The sequence below is a fragment of the Pelodiscus sinensis genome, chromosome 1 (assembly GCF_052426305.1).
Source record: "Pelodiscus sinensis isolate ZL-2025 chromosome 1, ASM5242630v1, whole genome shotgun sequence".
Classification (NCBI taxonomy): Eukaryota; Metazoa; Chordata; order Testudines; family Trionychidae; genus Pelodiscus; species Pelodiscus sinensis.
Window position 1 is genome coordinate 1639679 of NC_143052.1, and position 27388 is coordinate 1667066.

The window sequence follows — 27388 nt, forward strand, 5'->3', positions numbered from 1 at the left end:
TTCTACACTCACATGAACAGCGTACACAGGATCAGCAGACAGTGAGCTTCTATTCAATACCCCACATGGCACCTTCTATACCATTTTTGGGGCCAACACCCCCACCTGTGGGTGCAGCAGTGATCTGGCTGCTGCCCTCAAATTCAGTAATGTGACACCGGCCCCGAGCAATCGGGGGGGCAGCCGGATTCCCCTCACACGCTGACTGTGAACGGACCCGAGCAATCGGGGGGGCAGCCGGATTCCCCTCACACGCTGACTGTGAACGGACCCGAGCAATCGGGGGGGGGCAGCCGGATTCCCCTCACACGCTGACTGTGAACGGACCCGAGCAATCGGGGGGGCAGCCGGATTCCCCTCACACGCTGACTGTGAACGGCCCCAAGCAATCGGGCGGGGCAGCCGGATTCCCCTCACACGCTGACTGTGAATGGACCCGAGCAATCGGGGGGGCAGCCGGATTCCCCTCACACGCTGACTGTGAACGGACCCGAGCAATCGGGGGGGGCAGCCGGATTCCCCTCACACGCTGACTGTGAACGGACCCGAGCAATCGGGCGGGGCAGCCGGATTCCCCTCACACGCTGACTGTGAATGGACCCGAGCAATCGGGGGGGGGCAGCCGGATTCCCCTCACACGCTGACTGTGAATGGACCCGAGCAATCGGGGGGGGGGGCAGCCGGATTCCCCTCACACGCTGACTGTGAACGGACCCGAGCAATCGGGGGGGCAGCCGGATTCCCCTCACACGCTGACTGTGAACGGACCCGAGCAATCGGGGGGGCAGCCGGATTCCCCTCACACGCTGACTGTGAACGGCCCCAAGCAATCGGGGGGGGCAGCCGGATTCCCCTCACACGCTGACTGTGAACGGACCCGAGCAATCGGGGGGGCAGCCGGATTCCCCTCACACGCTGACTGTGAACGGACCCGAGCAATCGGGGGGGCAGCCGGATTCCCCTCACACGCTGACTGTGAACGGACCCGAGCAATCGGGGGGGCAGCCGGATTCCCCTCACACGCTGACTGTGAACGGACCCGAGCAATCGGGGGGGCAGCCGGATTCCCCTCACACGCTGACTGTGAACGGACCCGAGCAATCGGGGGGGCAGCCGGATTCCCCTCACACGCTGACTGTGAACGGACCCGAGCAATCGGGGGGGCAGCCGGATTCCCCTCACACGCTGACTGTGAACGGCCCCAAGCAATCGGGGGGGGGGGCAGCCGGATTCCCCTCACACGCTGACTGTGAACGGACCCGAGCAATCGGGGGGGCAGCCGGATTCCCCTCACACGCTGACTGTGAACGGACCCGAGCAATCGGGCGGGGCAGCCGGATTCCCCTCACACGCTGACTGTGAACGGACCCGAGCAATCGGGGGGGGGCAGCCGGATTCCCCTCACACGCTGACTGTGAATGGACCCGAGCAATCGGAGGGGGCAGCCGGATTCCCCTCACACGCTGACTGTGAACGGACCCGAGCAATCGGGGGGGGGCAGCCGGATTCCCCTCACACGCTGACTGTGAACGGACCCGAGCAATCGGGGGGGCAGCCGGATTCCCCTCACACGCTGACTGTGAACGGACCCGAGCAATCGGGGGGGCAGCCGGATTCCCCTCACACGCTGACTGTGAACGGACCCGAGCAATCGGGGGGGGCAGCCGGATTCCCCTCACACGCTGACTGTGAACGGACCCGAGCAATCGGGGGGGCAGCCGGATTCCCCTCACACGCTGACTGTGAACGGACCCGAGCAATCGGGGGGGGCAGCCGGATTCCCCTCACACGCTGACTGTGAACGGACCCGAGCAATCGGGGGGGGGCAGCCGGATTCCCCTCACACGCTGACTGTGAACGGACCCGAGCAATCGGAGGGGCAGCCGGATTCCCCTCACACGCTGACTGTGAACGGACCCGAGCAATCGGGGGGGGCAGCCGGATTCCCCTCACACGCTGACTGTGAACGGACCCGAGCAATCGGGGGGGGGCAGCCGGATTCCCCTCACACGCTGACTGTGAACGGACCCGAGCAATCGGGGGGGGGCAGCCGGATTCCCCTCACACGCTGACTGTGAACGGACCCGAGCAATCGGAGGGGCAGCCGGATTCCCCTCACACGCTGACTGTGAACGGACCCGAGCAATCGGGGGGGGGCAGCCGGATTCCCCTCACACGCTGACTGTGAACAGACCCGAGCAATCGGGGGGGGGCAGCCGGATTCCCCTCACACGCTGACTGTGAACGGACCCGAGCAATCGGGGGGGGGCAGCCGGATTCCCCTCACACGCTGACTGTGAACGGACCCGAGCAATCGGGGGGGGGCAGCCGGATTCCCCTCACACGCTGACTGTGAATGGACCCGAGCAATCGGGGGGGGGGCAGCCGGATTCCCCTCACACGCTGACTGTGAACGGACCCGAGCAATCGGGGGGGCAGCCGGATTCCCCTCACACGCTGACTGTGAACGGACCCAAGCAATCGGGGGGGGGCAGCCGGATTCCCCTCACACGCTGACTGTGAACGGACCCGAGCAATCGGAGGGGCAGCCGGATTCCCCTCACACGCTGACTGTGAACGGACCCGAGCAATCGGGGGGGGGCAGCCGGATTCCCCTCACACGCTGACTGTGAACGGACCCGAGCAATCGGGGGGGCAGCCGGATTCCCCTCACACGCTGACTGTGAATGGACCCGAGCAATCGAGGGGGCAGCCGGATTCCCCTCACACGCTGACTGTGAACGGACCCGAGCAATCGGGGGGGCAGCCGGATTCCCCTCACACGCTGACTGTGAACGGACCCGAGCAATCGGGGGGGCAGCCGGATTCCCCTCACACGCTGACTGTGAACGGCCCCAAGCAATCGAGGGGGGCAGCCGGATTCCCCTCACACGCTGACTGTGAACGGACCCGAGCAATCGGGGGGGGGCAGCCGGATTCCCCTCACACGCTGACTGTGAACGGACCCGAGCAATCGGGGGGGCAGCCGGATTCCCCTCACACGCTGACTGTGAACGGACCCGAGCAATCGGGGGGGGGCAGCCGGATTCCCCTCACACGCTGACTGTGAACGGACCCAAGCAATCGGGGGGGGGCAGCCGGATTCCCCTCACACGCTGACTGTGAACGGACCCGAGCAATCGGGGGGGCAGCCGGATTCCCCTCACACGCTGACTGTGAACGGACCCGAGCAATCGGGGGGGGGCAGCCGGATTCCCCTCACACGCTGACTGTGAACGGACCCGAGCAATCGGGGGGGCAGCCGGATTCCCCTCACACGCTGACTGTGAACGGACCCGAGCAATCGGGGGGGCAGCCGGATTCCCCTCACACGCTGACTGTGAACGGCCCCAAGCAATCGAGGGGGGCAGCCGGATTCCCCTCACACGCTGACTGTGAACAGACCCGAGCAATCGGGGGGGGGCAGCCGGATTCCCCTCACACGCTGACTGTGAACGGACCCGAGCAATCGGGGGGGGGCAGCCGGATTCCCCTCACACGCTGACTGTGAACGGACCCGAGCAATCGGGGGGGCAGTCGGATTCCCCTCACACGCTGACTGTGAACAGACCCGAGCAATCGGGGGGGGGCAGCCGGATTCCCCTCACACGCTGACTGTGAACGGACCCGAGCAATCGGGGGGGCAGCCGGATTCCCCTCACACGCTGACTGTGAACGGACCCGAGCAATCGGGGGGGCAGCCGGATTCCCCTCACACGCTGACTGTGAACGGACCCGAGCAATCGGGGGGGGGCAGCCGGATTCCCCTCACACGCTGACTGTGAATGGCCCCAAGCAATCGGGGGGGGGGGGCAGCCGGATTCCCCTCACACGCTGACTGTGAACGGCCCCGAGCAATCGGGGGGGCAGCCGGATTCCCCTCACACGCTGACTGTGAACGGACCCGAGCAATCGGAGGGGCAGCCGGATTCCCCTCACACGCTGACTGTGAACGGACCCGAGCAATCGGGGGGGGGCAGCCGGATTCCCCTCACACGCTGACTGTGAACGGACCCGAGCAATCGGGGGGGCAGCCGGATTCCCCTCACACGCTGACTGTGAACGGACCCGAGCAATCGGAGGGGCAGCCGGATTCCCCTCACACGCTGACTGTGAACGGACCCGAGCAATCGGGGGGGGCAGCCGGATTCCCCTCACACGCTGACTGTGAACGGACCCGAGCAATCGGGGGGGCAGCCGGATTCCCCTCACACGCTGACTGTGAATGGCCCCAAGCAATCGGGGGGGGGCAGCCGGATTCCCCTCACACGCTGACTGTGAATGGCCCCAAGCAATCGGGGGGGGGGGGGCAGCCGGATTCCCCTCACACGCTGACTGTGAACGGCCCCGAGCAATCGGGGGGGGGCAGCCGGATTCCCCTCACACGCTGACTGTGAACGGCCCTTTGCTGGCCAGCGCTAACGGACGGGCCCAGCGAGCTCGGGGGCGAGAGCTGAGGCACAAACTGGCCGGGCCCGTGGCCTGGGGGGCCCGTCTGAGTGGCCCAGGGGATTGTTTGTGGGACTTTCTTCCGGCCAGGGAGCAGCTGCCGTGCCGGGAGGGGCTGCTTTGGTGCCTTGCAGAGCAGGACCCAGGCCTGGGCTGCGGGGAGCCCTGGTTCTGAGCCGCTCGCCTTGAATTGACCCTCTCAGTGGCGCCCCCCAGTGTCCTGATCACAGAGCCCTGCGCTTGGGGGGTTGCGGGGGTGAGCGGGAATGGCTCACTGCGAGCCCGGCTCGGCGGGTGTGGCTGGGCTGGTGGGTCCCGGGGCCTCCCTTGGCACCGAGCTGATTGAATTTCTTCCGCACGGCCCCCAGCCCTGAGACCCCCCTGTAGCTCGTCCCCTCTGCCTGGGGCTCAGCGCTCTCGGGGGCGGGGTGGGGGGCTGAGCCGTCTGCAGATGTCGCCCCCCCCCACTCACCCCCGGCCCGTGACAGGCGGTGAGTCCGAGGGGCCAGCACGGTCCCGGGGCAGCGAGTGCAGTTCTGGGCAGAGCTCCCTGCGCGTCCCCTCGACTCCCACTCGAATCGCTGGGTCCCGTTGCCAGTCCTGGCGCCCGGAGAGACACAGACACGTTCCCCCAGCCACGCGTTCTGGGAAACCCGGGTCTCACGCGTGTCTCTGGGCCGCCTGCCTGTCCCAGCACCCAGCCCTGCCCCCGCCTGCCTGCCCCAGCACCCGGCCCTGCACCCGCCTGACTGCCCCAGAGCCCAGCCCTGCCCCCGCCTGCCTGCCCCAGCACCCGGCCCTGCACCCGCCTGACTGCCCCAGCACCCAGCCCTGCACCCGCCTGCCTGCCCCAGCACCCGGCCCTGCACCCGCCTGACTGCCCCAGCACCCGGCCCTGCACCCGCCTGCCTGTCCCAGCACCCAGCCCTGCACCCGCCTGCCTGTCCCAGCGCCCGGCCCTGCACCCGCCTGCCTGTCCCAGCACCCAGCCCTGCACCCGCCTGCCTGTCCCAGCGCCCGGCCCTGCACCCGCCTGCCTGCCCCAGAGCCTGGCCCTGCACCCGCCTGCCTGTCCCAGCACCCGGCCCTGCCCCCGCCTGCCTGCCCCAGCGCCCGGCCCTGCCCTCGCCTGCCTGCCCCAGAGCCCGGCCCTGCACCCGCCTGCCTGTCCCAGCACCCGGCCCTGCACCCGCCTGCCTGTCCCAGCGCCCGGCCCTGCACCCGCCTGCCTGTCCCAGCGCCCAGCCCTGCCCCCGCCTGCCTGTCCCAGTGCCCAGCCCTGCCCCCGCCTGCCTGCCCCAGCGCCCAGCTCTGCACCCACCTGCCTGTCCCAGCACCTGGCCCAGCACCCACCCCACCACCTGCCCCAGTGCGCAGCCCAATGCCAGGCTGGGACTCAGCAGCAATAACGCTCCCTCCTCCCCCCACAGCCACTGCAGGGCAGCAGGAAGCTGAGCGGGGGAGGGGCAGATTGCCATCTCTCAGCTGTGTGGTCCCATTTCCACATTCATGCTCCTCCCCCTTCCCCAGCCCCGCCCCCTGCAGGGCTATAAATACCTGGGACCCTGCACCAGCTGGACACCAGCCCCCAGCGCTCCGGACCGGCCACCCAGACAGACGGACGGACGGACACACGGACAGACAGACGGACAGGTGAGTCCCTGCCCCGCTGGTCCCTTCTTTCCTCCTTGCCGAGCCCTTGGGGGCAGCCAGTCCCTGGGGTGGGACGGGGATCCCAGCACACGGCTGTCTACACTATCTATCCCTTTGCCCCAAGCCCAGGGGGTCGGCTCCCCAGACTCGGGCCCTGGAGCGGGCCGTTCCCCTGGGGCTCACCCCCTGCGGGTGGGGAAGGCCCTGGCTGGGCTCAGGGGTTCCTGGGCCAGGAGCTGGCTGAGAACTCGAGGGGCTCCAGGTTCCCAGCAGGAAGCCCGCTCTCCAGTCCGGGATCTGGGGCAGAGGGCGGCTCCTGCCGCTGACACTCCAGCCGGGGCAAGAGGAAGTCTCTTCCCCTTCCCTCCAGGAGCCCCTATTTACCCAGCCCCTGCCGGCCGAATTGGCTGTGTCTGCCTCAGCTGCAGGCTCAGCCGCCCCCAGGGCTGGGTGTCAGCCTGAAAGGGCCGGTGTGGGCCAGTCATCCTGTACGATAAGGGTATGTCTACACTACAGCAAACTGCCCCCCCGTGCACCAAGGACAGCAAAACGTGGCTTACCCAGGAGATCTTCAAGGAGCCCAAACTGACGAAAGTCGTATAAAAAGTGGAAAGGAGGTCGGAGTGCAAGGGAGGGATACACATAAGTAACAGGCGTGTGCAGGGCCGGATTAGAGAGCTGAAGGCACAAAACGAGCGCAAACGAGCTAGAGACACAAAGGGCAACAAGAAAACATTCTGCAGCTTTGCTAGAAGCAAGAGGGAGAGCAAAGATGGGCTGGTCCGTGGCCAATCACAGAAAATACTAACGAGCAGAGGTGCTTAACGACCCCTTTCCTCCGCGTAGGTTGGGGGTGGCAGAAGCCTACAGTGGTGAATGCCAGTGGCAAAGGGGCAGGTTCAGAAGTTAAAATAGTAACAGAACAAGGTGGAAATGACTCAGGGTCTGTCTACACTGCAGCACTAATTCAAACTAAGCTAATTCGAATTAGTGCATCCAGACCTAAAAACTAATTTGAACTAGCATGTCCACACTGAGCGGACCCTGAACCGAGGTTAAGGCTGGCCGGAAGCAGCGCCGGCAGGGCATCAGGTTAGGACTTAGCGTGTGGAGCTGCTGTCTCAGGCTAGCCGAGGGCTGTGCTTAGAGGGTCCCGACCCCCACCCCGGACAGACAGTTCTCAGGGTTCCCTGCTCGCTTGTCTAACTCGATGAGGGACAGCAAAGCAGTCCTGGCTTGGAGTGCCCTGAGTGCCCACCCTCGGCACATCACAGCACTCGGCCATCAGCCCGGCTACACTTGCCGCAGGCTGCCATCCAGGGGGTGTCAATCGGGGGGCTGCAGGATCCAGGAGACCCTGCAGGAGAGCTTCCACCCCAAGGAGCCCACAGAGCCACCCCAGTCCTCCCCATCGGGGGCTAGTACCCCATTCCTCCCTCACCTCCTTTCACCCCCTTCCTGATGTACAAAATAAAGGACACGTGTGTTCAAAAATAGAAATTCTCTTTATTGAACAAAACTCAGGGAGACTGGGAAAAGGAGGTGGGAGAGGGGAAGAGAGAGGGGAGTGGGAAGCCAGGGGAAGAAGGAGGAGGGGAAGTATCAAACTATGGTAGCCATATCTTCAGTACTGTGGACAGATGTGATCTCCTCACCTCAGAAAAGATATTTTGGCCTTGGAAAGTGTTCAGAAAAGGGCAACTAAAATGATGAGGGGTTTGGAACAGGTCCCATATGAAGAGAGGCTAAAGAGACTGGGACTTTTCAGCTTAGAAAAGAGGAGACTGAGGGGGGACAGGATAGAGGTCTCTAAAAGCATGAGTGGTGTGGAGAGGGTACATAAAGAAAAGTTCTTCATTAGTTCCCATAATAGAAGGACTAGAGGACACCAAAGGAAATGAATGGGTAGTAGGCTTCAAACTAATAACAGAAAGTTCTTCTTCACAAAGCAAATAGTCAACCTGTGGAACTCCTTGCTGCAGGAGGCTGTGAAGGCTAGAACTATAAGGGTATGTCTACACTACCCTCCTATTTCGAAATAGGAGGGTAATGTAGGCATACCACAATTGCAAATGAAGCCCAGGATTTGAATTTCCCGGGCTTCATTTGCAATTGCGGTATGCCTACATTACCCTGCTAGTTCGAAATAGCGGGGTAGTGTAGACATATCCTAACAGAGTTTAAAGAGAAGTGAGATAAATTCATGGAGGTTGGGTCCATGGAGTGATATTAGCCAGGGGGTAGAAATGGTGTCCCTGGCCTATGTTTGTGGAAGGCTGGAGATGGATGGCACGAGACAAATGGCTTGGTCATTGTCTTCGGTCCATCCCCTCCAGGGTACCTAGTGTTGGCTGCTGTCGGCAGACAGGCTACTGGGCTAGATGGACCTTTGGTCTGACCCAGGACGGCCATTCTAAGCTCAGGGCTCAGGGTCGGGGGTCTCAGTGGACCCCCTTGATTTTCATGCACACCTGCTCCTGGGTGGCCAGGCTGGCAGCTCTCCTGCCCTAGACGGCCACTTTCCTGTGCCTAGTGTGGAGGTGGTGGACCTTGGAGGCCTCCCCCCAAACCTCAATGAGGTCCATGATCTCCGCACTAGACCAGGCAGGTGCCCGCCTCTTGCGGCCCCGGGCAGGCTCCTGGGAGCCGCCAGCCTGGTCCCGGGAAGAGGTGGAGGGCTGGGGGGCATCGGGTGTCTGGCTCGTGCCTTGCCCGGTGCAGGGTCTGCTGGCTGGGTGCTGGCAGGCTTGCACCTGACACCGACACCGTAGCCAGACCGTGCCCCTTTAATGGCTCCTGGGCCGGGAGGGGGGCAGAAGAGTTTCCCTGGTGGTGCCCAGAGTGGCCACCAGGGCAAGCTGGGGAGGGCTAGCCTCCCACTAGTTCGAATGAAGTGGCTACACAGCCCTTAATTCGAACTAGTTAATTCGAACTAGGCTTAGTCCTCGTGGAATGAGGTTTACCTAGTTGGAATTAAGTTTGAACTAGCGGTTTGCCTTTGTAGCGCCGGTCAAAGTTAATTCGAACTGATGGCTGTTAGTTCGAATTAACTTTGTAGTTAGACAGACCCTAAGGAAGAAGGGCAGCAGGGAGAACAGGAAAACAGAGATGATGGGTTTCAGGAAGGCAGACGTCAGCAAACAGCAGGAGCCGGTAGGTACGTTCTCACGGGAAGCAGGAGTGGGAGGATCAGCAGTGGAAGACGAGGGGCAGTTTTTCTAAGGAACATTCTTCAGGTCCCAAGAAAAAACTATCCCCCCGCACAGCAAAGACAGTGACCCTGGGGCTTCTGGAGCTGAGTGTAGGAGCCTCTGCCCTCTGAGCTAAAAGCCGGCTGGCTCCCAGCCCTGGCCGGCGAGGTCTCTTGTTCTTATCTGTTGCTGTGGTCTAGGTGCCACTGCATGGGCCAGCGACCCACACTGAGCATGTGGGTTACAATAGCAGGTTTGGCAAGGGACCGCCCTGGCTTTATCCGGAGATCTTTAGTGAGCCAAAAATCAAAAAGGAGTCGTATAAAAAGTGGAAACTAGGTTAAAGTGCAAGGGGTGAATATAAACCAATAACAAAGGCATTTGGGGGCCAGACTGGAAAGGGGAAGGCCCCAAACGAGCCCAGACAAGCTAGAGACACAAAGGGCAAGAAGAAAACATTCTGCAAATACATGAGAAATACGAGGAGACCAAGGACAGGGTCGGCCCATTGCTCAGTGAAGAAGGAGAAACAGTCAGAAAATATAGAAATGGCAGAGGTGCTTAACGACGTCTTCGTTTGGGTTTTCACCAAGAAGGCTGGGGGTGGTTAGACACCTACAATAGTGAATGCTGGAGAAAAGGAGGTTGGTTCTGATGTTAAAATAGGAAAAGAACAAGTGAAAAATGACTTAGAAATGATCGATGCCTTCAGGTCCCCAGGGCCCGATGAAATGCATCCCAGAATACTCAGGGAGCTGGTAGAGGAGGTGTCTGAGTCCTTAGCAATCATCTTTGCAAAGTCATGGAAGTCGGGAGAGATCCCAGAAGACTGGAAAAGGGCAAATCTAGGGCCCATCTATAAAAAGGGGAATAAGAACAACGCAGGAAACTACTGACGAGACAGATACATTTCTGTGCTACGAACGATAATAGACCACATAATTAAGGAATTAATCTGGAAGATAATAAGGTGATAAGTAAACGTCAACATCAATTTGTAAAGAACAAATCACGTCTAACCAATCCGGTAGCTTTCTTAGCTAAGATATCCGGACTTGTGGATAAGGGGGAAGTGGTAGATGCAGTAAACCTAGATTTTATTAAAGCATTAGCTCCAGTCCCACGTGGCCTTCTTATCAAGACCGCCTAGACGGGGTTGCTATTACGGGGTGAGTAACAGGCTGGAACCCGTTCTGACAGACGCTGGAAGGGCACCACAGGTGGGGTTCTGCAGGGATCGGTTTGGGACCGGCTCTGTTCAATATCCTCATCACCGATCTAGACAAGGGCTCGGTGAGGGTGCTTATCAGGTTTGCAGTTGATGCCAAGCAAGTGCTGTGGGGCACAGGGCCCCGAGGCTCGGCGCAGTGAGGGGGAGCAGAAGGGCCCCATGCACCAAGGGAGATGGGCCCCAAGCGGTGCGTGCGGGGCAGGATTCCTCAGGCCCTTACAGACTGGCCAGGCCCTCAGCGAACAGCCCCACCTCTGACCCCCCCCCATGAACTGACCCATGGGAGGGGGGAGGGTTGGCCCTGGGGGTGTCTCGGGCTCTCCTGGCCCATCTCCCCTGTGTGTTTGCTCCCCAGGGGCAGCGAGAAGATGGGGCCAGTCGCCTTCGTCACGCTCTGCCTCCTCGGCTGCCTGGTCTGCAGCCCCGCGCTGGCAGGTGAGTTGGGACGTGGCTCCATTTCCCTCGGGGCTGCTAGAGCCACGGCCCGTCTCCTGCTGCTGGGGTCCCTGCCTGGAGGACCCAGCCCCACGGCCTCTCACTGGGGGGGGGGGGAGAGGAGGAGGCTGAAATACCCCCCAAGGTCGACTCCTGGGGATTGGGGGGGCTCCCTTTGTGCTCCACCTCCTGGGCACCGCTTTCCCCTTCCATCCCCCTACAGCCCCCCAGCTCCTTCCTCCCAGCCCTGGGCCCCTGCTCCCCATTTCCCCTCTGCTCGACCCCATAGCCCCCAGCTCTGCCCCTTGGACCTGGGTGTCCCCATCCCACCCACCCCCAGCCCCAGGACGGGGAGAAGCTCAGGCCGGCAGGATCCCTCTGCCCGAGGCCCACAGCCGAGTGGGAGAGCCTGCTCACAGAATCATAGAACCATAGAACCGTAGAGATGGAAGAGACTGTGATGGCGCGTTGGGGTCCCCCGCCTCCTGCACCCCCGAAATGGCACGGACAGACTCCACCAGCAGGTACAACAGAGGGAGTTTATTGCTTCTCTAGTATACAGCACAGCACAGATGTCACCAGTTTCCAAGGCAGGCCTAGGATGCCTCAGCCCCCCTTGAGATGGGGCAGGGGTCTCGGCTTCTAAACCCCCCAGCCTGTTGCTGAGGCTGCTTCCTCCATGATCCCAGACAGACACTAACTCACTCTCCTCCAGCCCTGCCCCCCAGCCAGGGCAGCATCCACCTTCCTTTGTCTCTCTCCATGGGGGGTAGCTGGCCAGACCAGTTGAGAGACCCTCTTTGCATAATGTCTCACTCCCTGTCCTTCTGGGCTGTGGTACCGGCAGCAGCCAGTGGGGTTACCCCAGAGCCAGCAGCATAGAAACCAGCCAGGTACCCCCACTACGTCACAGTTCTCCCCCCTCCGAGAGCGAACTGAGCAGGGTCACTCCGCTCGTGACCTAGGGAAGTTCGGGTCCTCTGCGTGGGAACCCGCCCCGGGGACATGGGTGCTCCCCTTGACTCGGGCCGGCCGTGGTGAGGCCCCACATGAATTGGCTTCCCTCTGTCCACTCGCCGCCCCGCTCCAGGGCGACTGGCACAGGCCTGTCCTCGGGGGTCACACCCACCCTTCCGCTGGCTTTGATCTCTGGCCAGGGTCTCTCGGGCTGGGGCCATGAGCCCAGCGAGCCTTCTCTGGACAGCCAGGGCGGCTTCCACCCCCGATGCTCCATCCAGGGGGAGCTTCCCCTCCCATAACTCAGCGAGCCCAGAGGCTCCTCTATATGGGGTAGAGACCCCCAAGCCATTTTCCTCCTGTCTTGGGCCTTCCCGCCCCTCTGGCAGGAGTCGCAGGACCGGCAGTACCACTGCACCGTCGCAAATATCCCCGGCCAGTAGAAGTGTTGGAGCAGCCTCAGCCGGGTGCTCCGGACCCCCCGGTGGCCCCGAACGGGGACGTCGTGGGCCAAATACAGCAGCTTGAGGCGATGCTTTTGGGGGACGACCAGCTGCCACTGGACCCCCCATGCCCTCACCTTCCTGGGGGGAAGCCATTCCCGGAACAGGAATCCCTGCTCCCACCGGAATCTCTCCTGGCCACCTCTCCCCCGGGGCTGAGCTGCACGGAGGCCAGCCTGGTCCCTCAGGGTATGTCTACACTACCCCCCTAGTTCGAACTAGGGGGGTAATGTATGCATACCGAACTTGCTAATGAAGCCCGGGATTTGAATTTCCCGGGCTTCATTAGCATAAAGCCGGCGCCGCCATTTTTAAAAGCCGGCTAGTGCGAACCCCGTGCCGTGGAACGAGGTGTACAGTTAGTTCGGATTAGGAAGCCTAATCCGAACTATCTAGTCCGTGCCGCGTGTAGCCGCGCGGCACGGGGTTCGCACTAGCCGGCTTTTAAAAATGGCGGCGCCGGCTTTATGCTAATGAAGCCCGGGAAATTCAAATCCCGGGCTTCATTAGCAAGTTCGGTATGCATACATTACCCCCCTAGTTCGAACTAGGGGGGTAGTGTAGACATACCCTCAGCCTCTGCAAGGAGGGGTCTGCCTGCACCTCAGCCTGGAATTCAGTCGCTGAGGCAGGGATCGGGACCTGTTCCCCACCTCTGCCTAGGTCCGGAGTCCCAGCCTGGCTGGACCCCGTGTCCACCGTGATGGTTCCTCGAGGACCCTGTCGGGAGGCCTCCCCTAGATCCAGGTTGCCAGCCCCTCATTGGCTCTGGCTCCGGGCGGTGACTAGAGCCCGCTGGGATTCACGGGGCTACTCCTCTAGGTCATTCCCCATCAGCACCTCGGTGGGCAAGTGCGGGTGCACCCCCACTTCCTTGACACCTTCCTTGGCCCCCCATTTCAGATGCACCCTGGCTACAGGCACCTTAAACGGGGACCCGTCTATGCCCTTCAGGGTCAGCTGCGTGTGGGGTAGTATCCGCTCTGGGGCCACTATGTCGGATCGGGCCAGAGTCACCTCCGCCCCCGTGTCCCAGAAGCCCGTCACCTTCCTACCATCCACCTCCAGGGGTATGAGGCACTCGCTCCGCAGGGGCCGTCCTGCCCCCACCCGGTACACGGAGAAATCCGCCTCCTGAGAATCAGACCTCCCAGGGGAGGTGCACTGAGCCTCCTTCCCCTCTCTCTGAGCTGAGGTTTGCCGGCCAGCCCCTGCCTCTGGGGCAGCCTGCCCTTCCTCCCGCCCCAGCCAGTTAACCCTGGAAAGTCCCCGGTCCTGGGACCTGGTGCACTGAGCCCTCTTGTGGCCTTTTTGCCCACAGCGATGGCAAGTTAGGCTTTGGGCTGTCTCTGTCCAGGCCCTGGCTGGTTCTCTGGGGCGCAGACGACCTGTTCCTTGGGCTCGCCTCGTAGTTGACTCCCTCCGTCGCTCAGCCGAGATCCGGTCTCTGCGCGGTTCCCTTTCTCTCCGGGACTCCCGTTCACACCCGGACTGGCTCTCTGTGAACTCATCTGCCAGTCTCCCGGCCTCCTGGGGAGTCTCTAGTCTTCGGTCCTTGAGCCACAGCCTCAGTTTGGGTGGGCACGCTTCATAGAACTGCTCCATCATGACCAGCTTGAGCGGCTTCTTTGCAGTCTGGGCTCCGACTCCAGACACCCACTTGCGGCAGTATTGCGCCAGGCGGGAGGCCAGATCCACATAGGTCTCCCGTGGCCCTTTCTGTACCCCCGGAACTTCTTCCTGTACATCTCGGGGGTCAGCCCGAACTTGTGCAGCAGGGCCTCCTTGACTCGGTTGTAATCCCCTGGCTGTAGGTCCTCCAGCTGACTGAGCACTCCGGCCACCTCCTGGCTCAGTGCGGGGACGAGCTCCTGCAGCCAGTCAGCTGGGGGGACCCGTTGCAGTCCACAGGCCCTCTCAAAGGATCTGAGGAACCCGACTATGTCGCCCACGTCCTTCAATTGGGCCACCACAAGCCTCTCCAAGCGCTTGGCAGCCCCGGGACCCTGGGGCCCATCCGCACTTGGCGCAGCCGGTGCCCCGCTGGTTCTCCGCTCTGCCATGGCCAGCTCATGCTGTCGCTGCCTCTCTCGGTCCTGGCGGTCCCTCTCTCGATCTTGGCGGTCCCTCTCTCGATCTTGGCGGTCCCTTTCTCGATCTTGGCGCTCCTTCTCTCGGTCCTCTACTTCCAATTCCTTTATCCGCAGCTGGCTCTCCAGCCGCCGCAGCTCTGCTGGGCTGACTCCTGCCCTAGATGGCCTATGGCTTGCAGGCCTCCTGGGGGAAGCTGTCTCATCTCTCCGGTGGGTTCCAGCGCTCCTCCCCCTCTCTGAGCCTGACACACTCTCAGGGGGGGTCTGGCTGCTTCCCCTGGGGACAAGATCCTGGCCCTGTGGCTGGTCATTCTCTTCCAGCTGGGCAATCAGCTGGGCCTTGGCTGCTTTCCGCACAGGCAAGCCCCTCTCTCTGCACAGCCCCACCAGCTCTGCCTTCAAGAGTCGGGCGTAGGCCATCTGCCCGCTGGGCCCCTCGGTGCAGACTCACCAGTCTAGTGCTGCAGCGCGCCACGATTCCCAGGAACCGCTTCGCTCTATCTCCAGCACGCCTGGCTCCAGGGCTCTTGCTTTTACTGCGCCTTGTCGCTCGCTGCTGGAAGCTCCATCCACGGGGTGCAGTGCATCCCACCCCTGACACCAGTGCGACGGCGCGTTGGGGGTCCCCTGTCTCCTGCACCCCGAAAGGGCACGAACAGACTCCACCAGCCAGTAGAATAGAGGGAGTTTATTGCCTCTCCAGGATACAGCACAGATGTCACCAGGCTACAGGGCAGGCCTAGGATGCCTCAGCCCCCCTTGATATGGGGGGGGTCCGGCTTCTAAACCCCCCAGCCTGTTGCTGAGGCTGCTTCCTCCATGCTCCCAGACAGAAACTAACCAACTCTCTTCCAGCTCTGCCCCCCAGCCCGGGCGGCATCCACCTTCCTTTGTTCCTCTCCATGGGGGGTAGCTGGTCGGACAGGTTGAGAGGGCCTCTTTGCATAATGACCCATCCCTGTCCTTCTGGGCTGTGGTACCGGCAGCAGCCAGTGGGGTTACCACAGAGCCAGCATAGAAAGCAGCTCAATACCCCCACTAGGTCACAGAGACCTCAGGAGTCCTCAAGTCGAACCCCCTGCTCTAGGCAGGACCAATCCCAACTAAATCAACCCGGCCAGGGCTTGGTCAAGCCGAGACTTAAACACCTCTAGGGATGGAGATTCCATCCCCTCCCTAGGGAACCCATCCCAGTGCTTCCCCACCCTCCTAGGGAAAGAGTTTTTCCTGATATCCAACCTGGACCTTCCCCACTGCAACTTGAGACCATTGCTCCTTGTTCTGCATCTGTCACTACTGAGAACAGCCTCTCGCCAGCCTCTTTGGAACCTCCCTTCAGGAAGTTGAAGGCTGCAAATCCCCCCTCACTCTTCTCTTCTGCCGACTAAATAAGCCGAAATCCCTCAGCCTCTCCTCATAGGTCATGTGCTCCAGCCCTCTCAGCATTTTGGTCGCCCTCCGCTGGACCCTCTCCACTGCGTCCACATCCTTTCTGTAGTGGGGGGCCCAGAGCTGGACACAATACTCCAGATGTGGCCTCACCAGAGCCGAATAAAGGGGAATAATGACACCTCTGGATCTGCTGGCAACGCTCCTCCTAATGCACCTAATATGCCATTAGCCTTCTTGGCTACAAGGGCGCCCTGTTGACTCATCTCCAGCTTCTCATCCACTGTAACCCCCAGGTCCTTTTCTGCAGAACTACTACTTAGCCAGTCAGTCCCCAGCCTGTAACAATGCTTGGGATTCTTCCTTCCGAAGGGCAGGACTCTACACTTGTCCTTGTTGAACCTCAGCAGATTTCATTTGGCCCAATCCTCCAATTTGTCTGTCGTCACTCTGGACCCTCTCTCTGCCCTCCAGCGTATCTACCTCTCCCCCCAGCTTAGTGTTATCTGCAAACTTGCTGAGGGTGCAATCCATCCCTCATCCAGGTCATTAATAAAGATATTGAACAAAACCGGCCCCAGAATCAATCCTTGGGGCACTCCACTAGAAACCGACCGCCATCCTGACTTCAAGCTGTGGATCTCTACCCGCTGGGCCCGGCCTTCTAGCCATCTTTCTATCCATCTTACCGTCCATTTATCCAATCCATATTCCCTTAACTTGCTGGCAAGAATATTGTTGGAGACCGTATCAAAAGCCTTGCTAAAGTCAAGGTCTATCACATCCACTGACTTCCCCATGTCCACAGAGCCTGTTACCTCATCATAGAAGCTAATCAGATTGGTCAGGCACGACTTGCCCTTTGTGAATCCATGCAGACTATTCCTGATCACTTTCCTCTCTTCCAAGTGTCTCAAAATGGATTCCTTAAGGATCCCTTCCATGATTTTTCCAGGAACCGAGGTAAGACTCACCAGCCTATAGTTCCCTGGATCGTCCTTCTTCCCTTTTTTAAAGATGGGCACTACTACATTTGCCTTTTTCCAATCATCCAGGATTTCTCCCGATCTCCACGACTTTTCAAAGATAATGGCCAAAGGCTCCTCAATGACATTTGACAACTCCCTCAGTACTCTCAGATGCATTAAGTCCAGACCCATGGATTTGTGTACGTTTAGCTTTTCTAAATAGTGCCTGACCTGTTCTTTACCCACCACGGGCTGTCCCTCTTCAGCCCATCTTGTGTCACTTAGCGCAGAAGTCCAGGAGCCGACCTTGTCCGTGAATACAGAGGCAAAGAAAGCATTGAGTACTTCAGCTTTCCCCACATCATCTGTCACAAGGTTACCTCCTTCATCCATTAGGGACTGCACACCCTCTCTGATCACCTTCTTCTTGCTAACATGCCTGTAGAAACCTTTCTTGTATCCTTCACATCCTTAGCCAGTCGCAATTCCATTTGCGCTTTCGCCTTCCTGATAACCCCCCGGCATTCTCGAGCTATACCTTTAAACCCCTCCCTGGTCATTTGTCCAAGTTTCCACTTTTTGTAACCTCTGCCAGATTTGGAGTAGAGCAACCCCTGTGACTGACATTGTCTAGTCCCAAAATTAGCGCCTTTAATTAGGTACCTTCTGTGTGTCCAGTCGTCCCCATCACGTGTGCCCTGGAAACACGCTCCATTGACTTTGGAAGAAACCTGTAGAAGCGGGATGGGCGGGGGGAAGATGGGAGGCGGGGGGGCAGGTGTTAAATGTCATTTGCAACATTTTGGTTGAGGGGATTGGCTGAAAGGGGTGAACGGGGGGGGGGAGAGAAGCGGGAGACTGTGGGGAGGGCGCAGGACCTGGGGTGGAGTAGGGGTGGCACAGTGCAGTCCTGAAGGGGGGCTGGGGCCTAGAGCAGCCCTCCCCAGTGACCCATGCGCTGGAGGCCCCACGCCTCCCCACTGCACCCCTGCTCCAAGCCTAGCCCCATCTACCCCTTCCTCCCCCCTCCTCTGAGCAACATGGCCCAGGGTATTACTGGGGCCCAGCAGGGATCCCCCATCCCTCACTCACTGGGGTCACTGGGTGGCCCAGCAGCCTGCTCCTCCCTGCCTCACCACCCTGCGGCCAGCTGGGCCCTGCTTCTCAGCGGGGGGGCGGGGAAGTGGGGAGCAGGGCGCCCTGGGGCGGGGCCATCTGCCCCCCAGCACCATGGAGTAGCCGAATGCAGTGAGCTGGGAGAGGGCGGCAGGACAGATTGGATCCAGCTGCCTGGTCCCTGTGGTGCTGGGGGGAGGGGGGACCCCCCTGCTGCTGAGCCAAGCCCCGAGGTAATCCCCCGAGTCCCTCCGCTCAGAGGGCAGTGACGGTGGCTGCCGCAGGGTCCCCAGCAGTGCGGGCTCCAGGGCGCCAGACCGAACTGCATCCTACGGATGGGGCGGCTCCCCAAGCGGCAGCTTCACCCACCAGCCACGTCCTCCGGGGCCAGGGCAGGGGAGTGCTATGAGCCACCCCACAGGGCCCTAGTGTGGTGGTACGTCGGGGTCTCCTGCCTCCTGCACACCGGAGTGGCAGGGACAGACTCCCCCAGCCGGTAGAACAGAGGGAGTTTATTGCTTCCCCAGGATACAGCCCAGCACAGATGGAATCTGGTTCCAGGGCAGGCCTAGGATGCCTCAGCCCCCTTGAGATGGGGGAGCCTGGGCCCCTAAATCCCAGCCCCTTCCCTAGGCTGTCTCCTCCATGCTCCCAGACAGAAACTAAAACCCTCTTCCAGCCCTGCCCCCAGCCAGGGGCGGCATCCACCTTCCTTTGTCTCTCCCCATGGGAGACAACTGGTCAGACAGGTTGGGCGCCCCTTGCCTAGGGACTCATCCCCTGCCCGGCTGGGCCATGCTGCAAACAGCCGCCAGCGGGGGTCACCCACCGCCCGCCGCCCGGCCACCAGCAAGGTACCCGCACTACGTCACACCTGGTTCCTGGCTTCCCACCGGGAGCCAGGGGGAACGGCGCCCACTCCCCATTCAAACCAGAGACCCGGCCCTGCGGGGCCCAGGGCTCCACTCTGCGACCGTGGGGTCTGGGCAGACCCGGCTTCTCCCGCAGCCCCAGGGAGCATGTGACAGAGCATCCCCAGCCGGCCAAGCCCCAAATGCTCCCGGTGCCAGTGTCCATGGGGGAGAAACACCCGCGCCCCCGACCTCGGCGCTAACCACTGGGCCTCCTCCCGGCCCCTCTCTCTGCAGGGCTGCAAGGCACGTGCTGTCCCCGGGGATGGATGAGCTACCACGGCGAATGCTACGGCCTCTTCACCCAAGAGAGAACCTGGGAGGAGGCCGAGGTGAGAGGCTGGGGGCAGTGGGGCTCCGGGCGCTGGGTGGGGGAGGGGCGCTGGGTGGGGGAGGGGCGGGCTAAGTATCAGAGGAAGAATGCTGAGTGGGGGAGGGGTGGGCTGAGTATAGGAGGAAGAATGCTGGGCGGGGGAGGGGTGGGCTGAGTATAGGAGGAAGGGTGCTGGGCGGGGGAGGGGTGGGGCGCAGGGTGGGCTGTGCGGGGTGGGGACACCAGGGACGGCTGGGCCGGGGGGGCTCACGTCTCCCTCAGCGCCCGGCTCCAGAGCCTCCTGCCCCAGCTCCGTGTGCCAGAGCTGCTGCCTCAGGTCTCCGCTGCCTCCCCCCCCCCGTACCGGCTGCCGGGGCTCGGGGAGTCGCTGCGCAGGGTCTGTCATTACGAGGGGGACCCTTGTACATAACATCAGAGCGGTCACGGTGCTCAGAGCAAAGGCCCATCCAGCCTGTGTCCTGTCTGCCGGCAGTGCCCAAGGCCAGGTGTCCCCGAGGGAATGAACAGACCAGGTCAATTATCGAGTGATGTCGCCCATTCCCAAGTTCTGACAGACAGATGCTGAGGACACCATTCCTGCCCATCGTGGCTAATAGCCACTGATGGCTCCAGGAACTTATCTACTTCTCTATTTTTGGTCTCTGTTAGAATCTTAACCTTCCTAACATCCTGTGGCGTGGAGTTCCACTGGTTGCCTGCAAGTTGTGTGAAGAAATACTTCCTTTTGGTTGTTTAAAACCTGCTACCTAGTAATTTCAGTGGGTGAAGCTAGTTCTTGTGTTCTGAGAAGGAGGAAATAGCACGTCCTCATTCACTTTCACTACTCTCTCCTACCCCCTTAGTCGTCTCTTTCTATAGGTCCAAGTCTTGTGAATCTCTCCTCATGCAGAAGCCAGGCCAGATTCTGAGTCATTTTGGTGCCCTTCTCTGAGTCTTTTCTAGTGCTCATAGATCTCTCTGGAGACGGGGCGACCCCTTCTGGACAGTCCAAGAGGTGGGCGTGTCGTGGGTTTGTACAGAGCCAATATGATACTTTCTGTCTATTTCTCTCTCCTCTTCTCACTGATCCCCAGCTCCCATTCAGCTGCCATTGCACCCTGAGTGGGTGTGTTCAAAACCTGCCCAGAGCGCCGCCGCCATCTCTGGAGCGAGAAGAGGTCGTGTCGACCCCATTGCTTAGGGGCGCAGCTGGGATTCCGGTTCCCAGTGGGGGTCACTCTGCCTTTAGCCACCTGGATTTTCATCTCACTTTGGTTCTAGTTGTGTGAGCTCCTCTTGTGACTGTTCACAGCCTGCGGTTGCTGAACCTCCCCTGAGCGGCTGTGGGGTAACGCTCACGCGTCCAATGCCCCCTTGTTGCAGAATGGCCCGAGGCGATGTCTGGAGCCTTCGTCCCCGCCGGGCGCGGAGCGTTCGTACAGCGGCTCCAGATCTCGCGCGTTGCTTCTCCTCTGGGCCCCTTCCTCGCACGCCCAGGTCTGTGCCCGGCCCTGTGGCCCCGGGCTGCCCCGTTCCTTCACGCCCTTCTCCTGCAAGGCCCCCAGGACCCGCACCCGTGATCCCTTCCCCAGCCCCTCCCCGCACCCCCCCTCACCCTCTGTCTCACACGGAGCAGGACAGGAAGTCCAAAGTCTCCTTTTCCGTACCACATAACAAGGCAGGAGGGGGATTCGCACGCCAGTGAGTGGGATCTGCCAGGGCATCGTGCGGAGCAACCGAAATCCAAACAGTTTAATCCCACTAGAAAGGCCTCCGATGCCCCCGTCATTGCAGAGCGTCTGCACAGCCGGCTGGCGCTGCTCCAAAACCAGCTCTTCACCGCCCAGCCAAACAACTCACCCGTGTCGCCGAGAGTGTCCCCTGCGGACTTCCCAGCGCTCGGCCTCTGCCCTTCCCTAGGTCAGCTAGGACCGTGCCGGCCAGGCCTGGTCCTGCACAGACCCCGGAGCGCACCTCTCTTCTCTCTCCACTCGGAAACCGACCGCTTCTCCCACCCTGGCTCTCCTGCCGTTCCCCAGTTATCACCTTCCCTCTCGTCCCATGGGGGCTCATTTCGCTCAAGAGTCCTTGGTGAGGGACCTTGTCCAAGTCTTTGTGAAAGTCCAAACCCACCAGAGCCCCTGGATCCCCCTGGGCCTCAGGCCGGTTGCCCCGGAGCTCGGTGAGGCAGGATTTCCCGTTGCAAAAGCCACGTTGACTCCTCCCCAGCTAATTGGATTCATCCACGCGTGTGAGCTTTCTGCTCTCTCCTGTGCTTCCCGCCTCGTCCCAGCGCCGGCGAGGGGCTCCTGGCACCGGAAGGGCCGGGGAGCTCTCCAAACGGGCACCGTGCCCCGTCCTCCAGCAGCGAGCTGCAGACGCGATTTCAGTGGCAGGTGACAAACGCCAGTCGGTCGCTCTGCCAAGTCACAGGGACGCTCCCGCAGAGCTCGTGGGAGAGTCCCCTCTGGCCCTGGGGGCTGGTTCCCAAAACCTCCTCTGGGCCCCCGGGGTGCCCAGATCCGTCAGCGACGCAGAGCGGCTCAGGGCTGGGGATCTCCCGGTAGCCCAGCCGTGGGAGCGAGGCAAAGAACTCATCGGTGTCTCCGCAATGGCCGTATCGGCCGGAGGGCTGACCCCCCAGCGGGGAGCGGCCGCTGGTCGTGTGGCCGGCTTCCTGCCTCCTGCCATGGAAGAAAAGGGGTCGTTCCTCGTTCAGTCTTGGGCTAGCGGAGCCTCCCGCTCCCGTTGTGATGCCGGGTGTACTTGGGACTTCACTGGGCGCAGCTCCTGCTCCTTCCGAGTCTCCTCTCTCGGATTCAGTCCACGTGTCGGAGGGTCCCTGTTTGCCTCTCGCTGCCAGGTCCCGCTCTGTGTTGGTTAAGCTGCTGCCTGGGGGGGGCCGGGCCCCCGGCCTGCACTGGACTCGCCCCTGCTGCTCCCTGGGGGCAGAAATGGGGTAACTGGCTTTGACTCTTCTCCTCCCAGAGAGAGTGTCAGCAGCACGGGCGGGGGACCCATCTCGCCTCCATTCACAACGACGGAGAAAACGACATTCTGGGCACCTATGTGAAGCAGAACAAGAAAAAGCCTGACCCCGTCTGGGTCGGACTCTCGGACTCGAGGAATGTGAGTGCCCGGCGCCCGCTCCGCCTGCGGCCCCTCCCTCCCCTGGCTCTGTTCCCTGCTCAGTGGGGGGCGGTTTGGGGGGGGGGTTCCACGAGAGCAGGATCTCCAGTGGGACGGGGTGGAAACAGGCTGCAGCCGCCTGTGACGTCAGTCCCAGGTCAGTGCCCAACACCCGGCGCAGGGCCCAGCCCGCTCTGACTGACATCCACAGTGACACTCGGCCCAGGCCTGTTGGGCTCCGACGGTTCAGCCCAGGCCGAGAGCCCCCCACCTCCGAGGGGTGATGAGACGTGTAGACGAGGCCTACGGCCCCTTTGTCCTTGCAGAATCGCTTTTGGAAATGGACGGATCAGTCCCCGGCCAAGTTCAACGCCTGGGACAGTGGGCAGCCTGACCAGCCAAGTGCAAACGAGCATTGCGTGGTGCTCCAAGTACCAGGTGAGCTGCCAGCTCCTCCACCTCCCACCCCACCAGGGCCCTGCCCACAGGCCCTCAGACACGGAGCCGGCTGCCCCAGCCGCTGCAAGGGCTGACCCCGGCTCTGTCTCCCCTGCCCCAGGGCAGTTGGGGGGCGGGGGGCGTTGGTCTGACCCAGTGACACTGCTGCTCCCCAGCTCCCCTGGGCCTGTTCACATCTATTCCTGTGACAGGCAGGAGACACATGCACACACACACATGTATGTGCAGACACACACGCACCCACATACACACACACACATATATACACACTCGTACAAATATACGGACACATGTGCACACACACGGTCGCACGGGGGACTCTGCTGCGCTGGCCCAGGGTGCTGGCTCTGAGCCCCTCTTGCCCAGGGCACTAGGGGCCGCACAGGCTGCGCTGGGCACACGGGGGCACGCAGGGATTTCGGGGCCAGAGCTCCCTGCCGCGGAGTCGCCCACACGTCGGCGCCGGCTGTTCCCAGGGCCTGGCACCCACAGGGGACCCCCAGCAAACGCTGCCGCCAGGGAGCGGAGCCGGCGGCGCTGGGGGAAGTGCCGGGCTGCTCACGGAGCCGGCAGGGCAGGGAAACGGCCGGACAGCGATGGGGACCAGGCAGAGCTGGGGGTGAGGAGGGGCCCGTTTGCAGAGCGGTGAGAACAGGAGAGGGGCCAGAGTCACAGCGAATCCCCTGCCCCCGCTCATTGGCGCTAGGTCTGTTGGGGGCTCGGGGGTAGGGACGGGGTCTCCCACCAATTCCATTCATCCCTGGGTCACGCCTGGTCCTGCCAGGAGCCTGGTGTAACCTTAACTCTGCCCCTGGTACGTGTGTGTCTTGGCACAGGGTTCAGGGACAGGCTCTGTCCATCAGGCCAGGTGCCGGCAGGTGGGCCCAGCTGGGGCTACCGGGACTGGACGGGGACAGAGTCAAACAGCAGCAGAACCCGCCCCCCAGGGAGCAGGGCGCTGAGAACGGCCCATGCGCCCCATGGAGCTCCCTGGGGCCTGGGGTTTGACTAACTGGGCTGAGTCTGGGCACAGCTGAGGGCGTCCGCTCAGGGCGAATTGCTCAAATCCGGGGCTCCTTACAGCCCCCAGACTGGTGACCTCCCCACACAGGCCACAAACCAGTCCCACAGAGCGCTTCAGCTGCCTGCCTGAAGCCTCATACACAGGTGGGGGGGTCTTAGCACCCAATCCCACCTACCCCGAACAAGTCCTGTCTGGTTCCAAGAAACCAGCCACAGATCCCTGGTCAATTTACCCTTTGGATCTTACCCACAAATCACGCTGGGCCAATCCTTTAGCATCTAACAACTAAAGGTTTATTACTAAAAGAAAGAAAAGCCTGAGAGTGAGGTTGCTAAAGGATAGTACGTTACATGCATCGAATCTCCCAGTTCTCGACGCAGGCTCTAGCAGAGATGTTACAGCTGCTGGCTTAAAAGTCCTTGGTGAACATCCCACGTCAGGATGGGTCCACAGGTCTTTCTAGATTATTGATCTCTGCAATCCTTCATCTGGGATGAAGAGCTGAGATGAGCACAAAATGCAGGATGCCACATGGCATCTTTATCCCTCCTTCCTGGTCTCTTCTTGGCTGCAGCAGGTCACCTGGCCAGCGGCCTATCCCTGTTCCCTGCTGGTAGCTCCCAGGTATCAGCCCCCATTCTTGAGGGGTGTCCTTGCCCTACAGAGGTCTATTGTTCCACTGAGACTTGCTCATTAGCATGTCCATGGGCTGAGCTGCTTCGCCCATTGCTCAACCGCACACGGAGAAACATTCAGTATCCACACAAAGTCCATGCTTCTAACGTCACACACAGGCCTTCCACAATCACACGAATAGCACATGTAGAATCAGTATAAGATAAACTTTCACTTGACACCTCGCATGGCCCCCTTTGTACCACTATTGGGGCAACCCCCCCCCCCCCCAGGTGTGCAGCAGTGATCTGGCTGCTCCCCTTAAAATCCAGTAACGTGACCTGGGGTGCTGCTGAGGGGCTGAGCCCACCCCGTCCCAGGGCCACCCTTCCCCTGCTCTCTGACCACCTGGGCAGGAATCCTACTGCAGGCAGTGGGGCAGGGCACGGCCAGCCCCAGAGCAGGGAGAACGGTGCCCGAGGGAGGACCGTGCTCTGCGCACAGCAGGCTGGGAACACTGGCTCCTGGGCAGGGACACATCCGCTTGGCCAGTGGCTTAGCCATAAGCAGCCCCTTTCCTCCCTGTTCTGTGCCCTGGGAAAGGCTCCCAGCCCCTGGGCCCGGCCCCAAGGTCGGGAGGGGTGGGGGCGGGATGGAGCCTGAGCACCCAGAGGGGGCAGCCCCACCCTGCAAAGAGGGGGAGGCTACGTGGGACGGGGAGACCCCTGGCCCGGGTGCTCCTGCTCCTACCCCAGCCCAGCCACAGGGCAGGGGCCAGCAAGAGACCTGCCCCGGGACGGAGGCACTGCTCAGGGATGCTGAGTGGCTTCCCCAGCCTGGCGCCCTCCACGTCCTGCCCGCTGGGGCCTGGCTTCCCCATGGGCAAGTCTGTGTCCCTGTCCAGGAGCCAGTGTGCACAGAGCACGGTCCTCCCTCTGGCACTATTCCCCCTGCTCTGGGGCTGGCGGGAGGGGAAGGGCTGCGTATGGCAGGAATAGCCCAGTGTAACAGACTGGGCCGTGTCTGGGCACAGCTGAGGGTGTCCGCTCAGGGCAAATTTCTCAAATCCGGGGCTCCTTACAGCCCCAGACTGGCGACCTCTCCAAACAGGCCACAAACCAGTCCCACAGAGCGCTCCAGCAGCCTGCCTGAAGCCTCATGAGCAAAACCCCTTCGACGCCCCAGCAATATCCGTGCCCCAGATGGCCCCGGGCCTCATCCACCGGTGGGGGGTCCTAGCACCCAATCCCACCTACCCCGAACAAGTTCTGTCCGGTTCCAAGAAACCAGCCACAGATCCCTGGTCAATTTACCCTCTGGACCTTACCCACAAATCACGCTGGGCCAATCCTTTGGCATCTAACAACTAAAGGTTTATTATCACAAGAAAGAAAAGCATGAGAGTAAGGTTATTAAAGTACAGTACGTTACATGCACCGAATCTCCCAGTTCTCGATGCAGGCTCTAGCAGAGATGTTACAGCTGCTGGTTTAAAAGTTCTTATTGCACATCCTAGGATCAGGATGGGTTCACAGGTCTTCCGGGCTCTTCGATCCCTGCAGTGCTGCCTCTGGGATGAAGTGCTGAGCTCAAGACAAAGTGGAGTCCCCCACATGGCCTCTTTATACCTCCTTCCCGGCCTCTTCTTGACTGCAGCCGGTCACCTGGCCCTCAGCCTCTCTCTGGCAGCTCTTAGGTGTCTTCCCTCCTGCTTTAGGTGTGTCCTTGGCCCATCGAGAGCCATTGTCCCACAGGGCCTCGCTAATTAGCATGTCCATAGGCCCGGCCCTGCCCAATGCTCAACCACATGCAGGGAAATATTCATCTTTCACAGATTACAGATTCCTACCTACACACACAGACATTATACACTCACATGAATAGCGTACACAGGATCAGCAAACAACAAGCTCCCATTCAATACCCCACATGGCCCCCTTTTATACCATTGTTGGGGCCAGCACCCCACCTATGGGTGCAGCCATGATCCAGCTGCTTCCCTCCAATTCGGTCACGTGACACCCAGCCTGTCCCTTCTCCCCAGCTCACTGCTGTTTGCCTCTCCAGGATCTCACAAATGGCACGATTATCCCTGCGACCGGAAATTCCCGTTCGTCTGTAAGCAAAAATCCCGTGGGAAGAAGCTCGCCATGTGTGAGGGCACCACAACGCCCGGGCAGTGAGTGAATCGGGTCCCTCCGGCGCCCCTGGGCGACCAGCTCCGGCGCCCCTGGCTGCAAGGTCCCTGCTGCAGCACATCGCTGTGTGACGCTGCCTCCCTCCAGCCCCGCCCTGCCCCTTCCCTCCCGTCGCCCCCCCGCTCGGCTCCACAACCCCCGCGCCGGGAAATAAACGTCCCCTGAGCATCCAGCTCTGAGCGTGTCCCTCTCTCTCGGGCCTCCCTCTGCCACGGCAGCCCCCTGGGACCCGCCCTGGGGGGAGGGACGGGAATGACCCAGGAACAAGGCCAGGCCCCCAGTAACGCCCTGGGGCACCCGTCCTCCTGCGGCCCGGCGTGTGGCGCCCACCCCCTGAGCCCAGCCTGGGCGCTGCCCCCCATCTTTGGCACTGCCCTGGAGGGGATGTGCCGCCTGCGCCCCCGCACACACTCCCCCGCCGGGCAGGGACACACACCGGAAACGACTGAGCCCGGCTCCTGGCTCCTTGCCCAGCCCTGCCGGAGGTGGTGGTGTGACCCGGGGAACTTCCCTTCCCTTCCCCCAGCCTACGGGGTGTCCTCCCCCCACAGCCCCCTCAGCACGTCCCCTTGTCTGCTGCCCGGCCCAGCCTCCGAGAAGGGGGGGGGTCTCCTGCTGCTGTCTCGTCCCAGCTGCAGCCCCAGGGGTCCCCGGTTGGTGGCCCGAGGCCCTTGGAGTTCGGCTGCAGCCCGGACCGGCCCTGGGGTCCCTCTGCACACAGCAGGTGGCGCCCAACAGCCACCGAAATTGTGCG

At 61.5% G+C, this 27388-nt stretch overlaps 2 protein-coding genes across 3 annotated transcripts in view; both read left to right on the forward strand.

The window, feature by feature from the left end:
* Nucleotides 1-27388, forward strand: part of LOC112547409 (C-type lectin-like) — a 416253-nt gene that overhangs the window by 204200 nt on the left and 184665 nt on the right. The window lies entirely within an intron of this gene.
* LOC102459906 (C-type lectin-like) lies at nt 5523-26806 on the forward strand. The gene is made up of 6 exons (XM_075916739.2): nt 5523-6102; nt 10880-10959; nt 19134-19228; nt 22198-22338; nt 22665-22776; nt 26504-26806. The coding sequence occupies exons 1-6, from the start codon at nt 5831-5833 to the stop codon at nt 26617-26619; spliced, it is 816 nt and encodes a 271-aa protein (XP_075772854.2). The 5' UTR covers nt 5523-5830; the 3' UTR covers nt 26620-26806.

Coding starts and splice junctions, on each gene's coding strand:
- LOC102459906 (XM_075916739.2), top strand. CDS start 5,831: ATGCCAGGCTGGGACTCAGCAGCAATAACGCTCCCTCCTCCCCCCACA. Junction 6,103..10,879: donor ACGGACAGACAGACGGACAG/GTGAGTCCCTGC, acceptor TTTGCTCCCCAG/GGGCAGCGAGAAGATGGGGC. Junction 22,777..26,503: donor CGTGGTGCTCCAAGTACCAG/GTGAGCTGCCAG, acceptor TTGCCTCTCCAG/GATCTCACAAATGGCACGAT.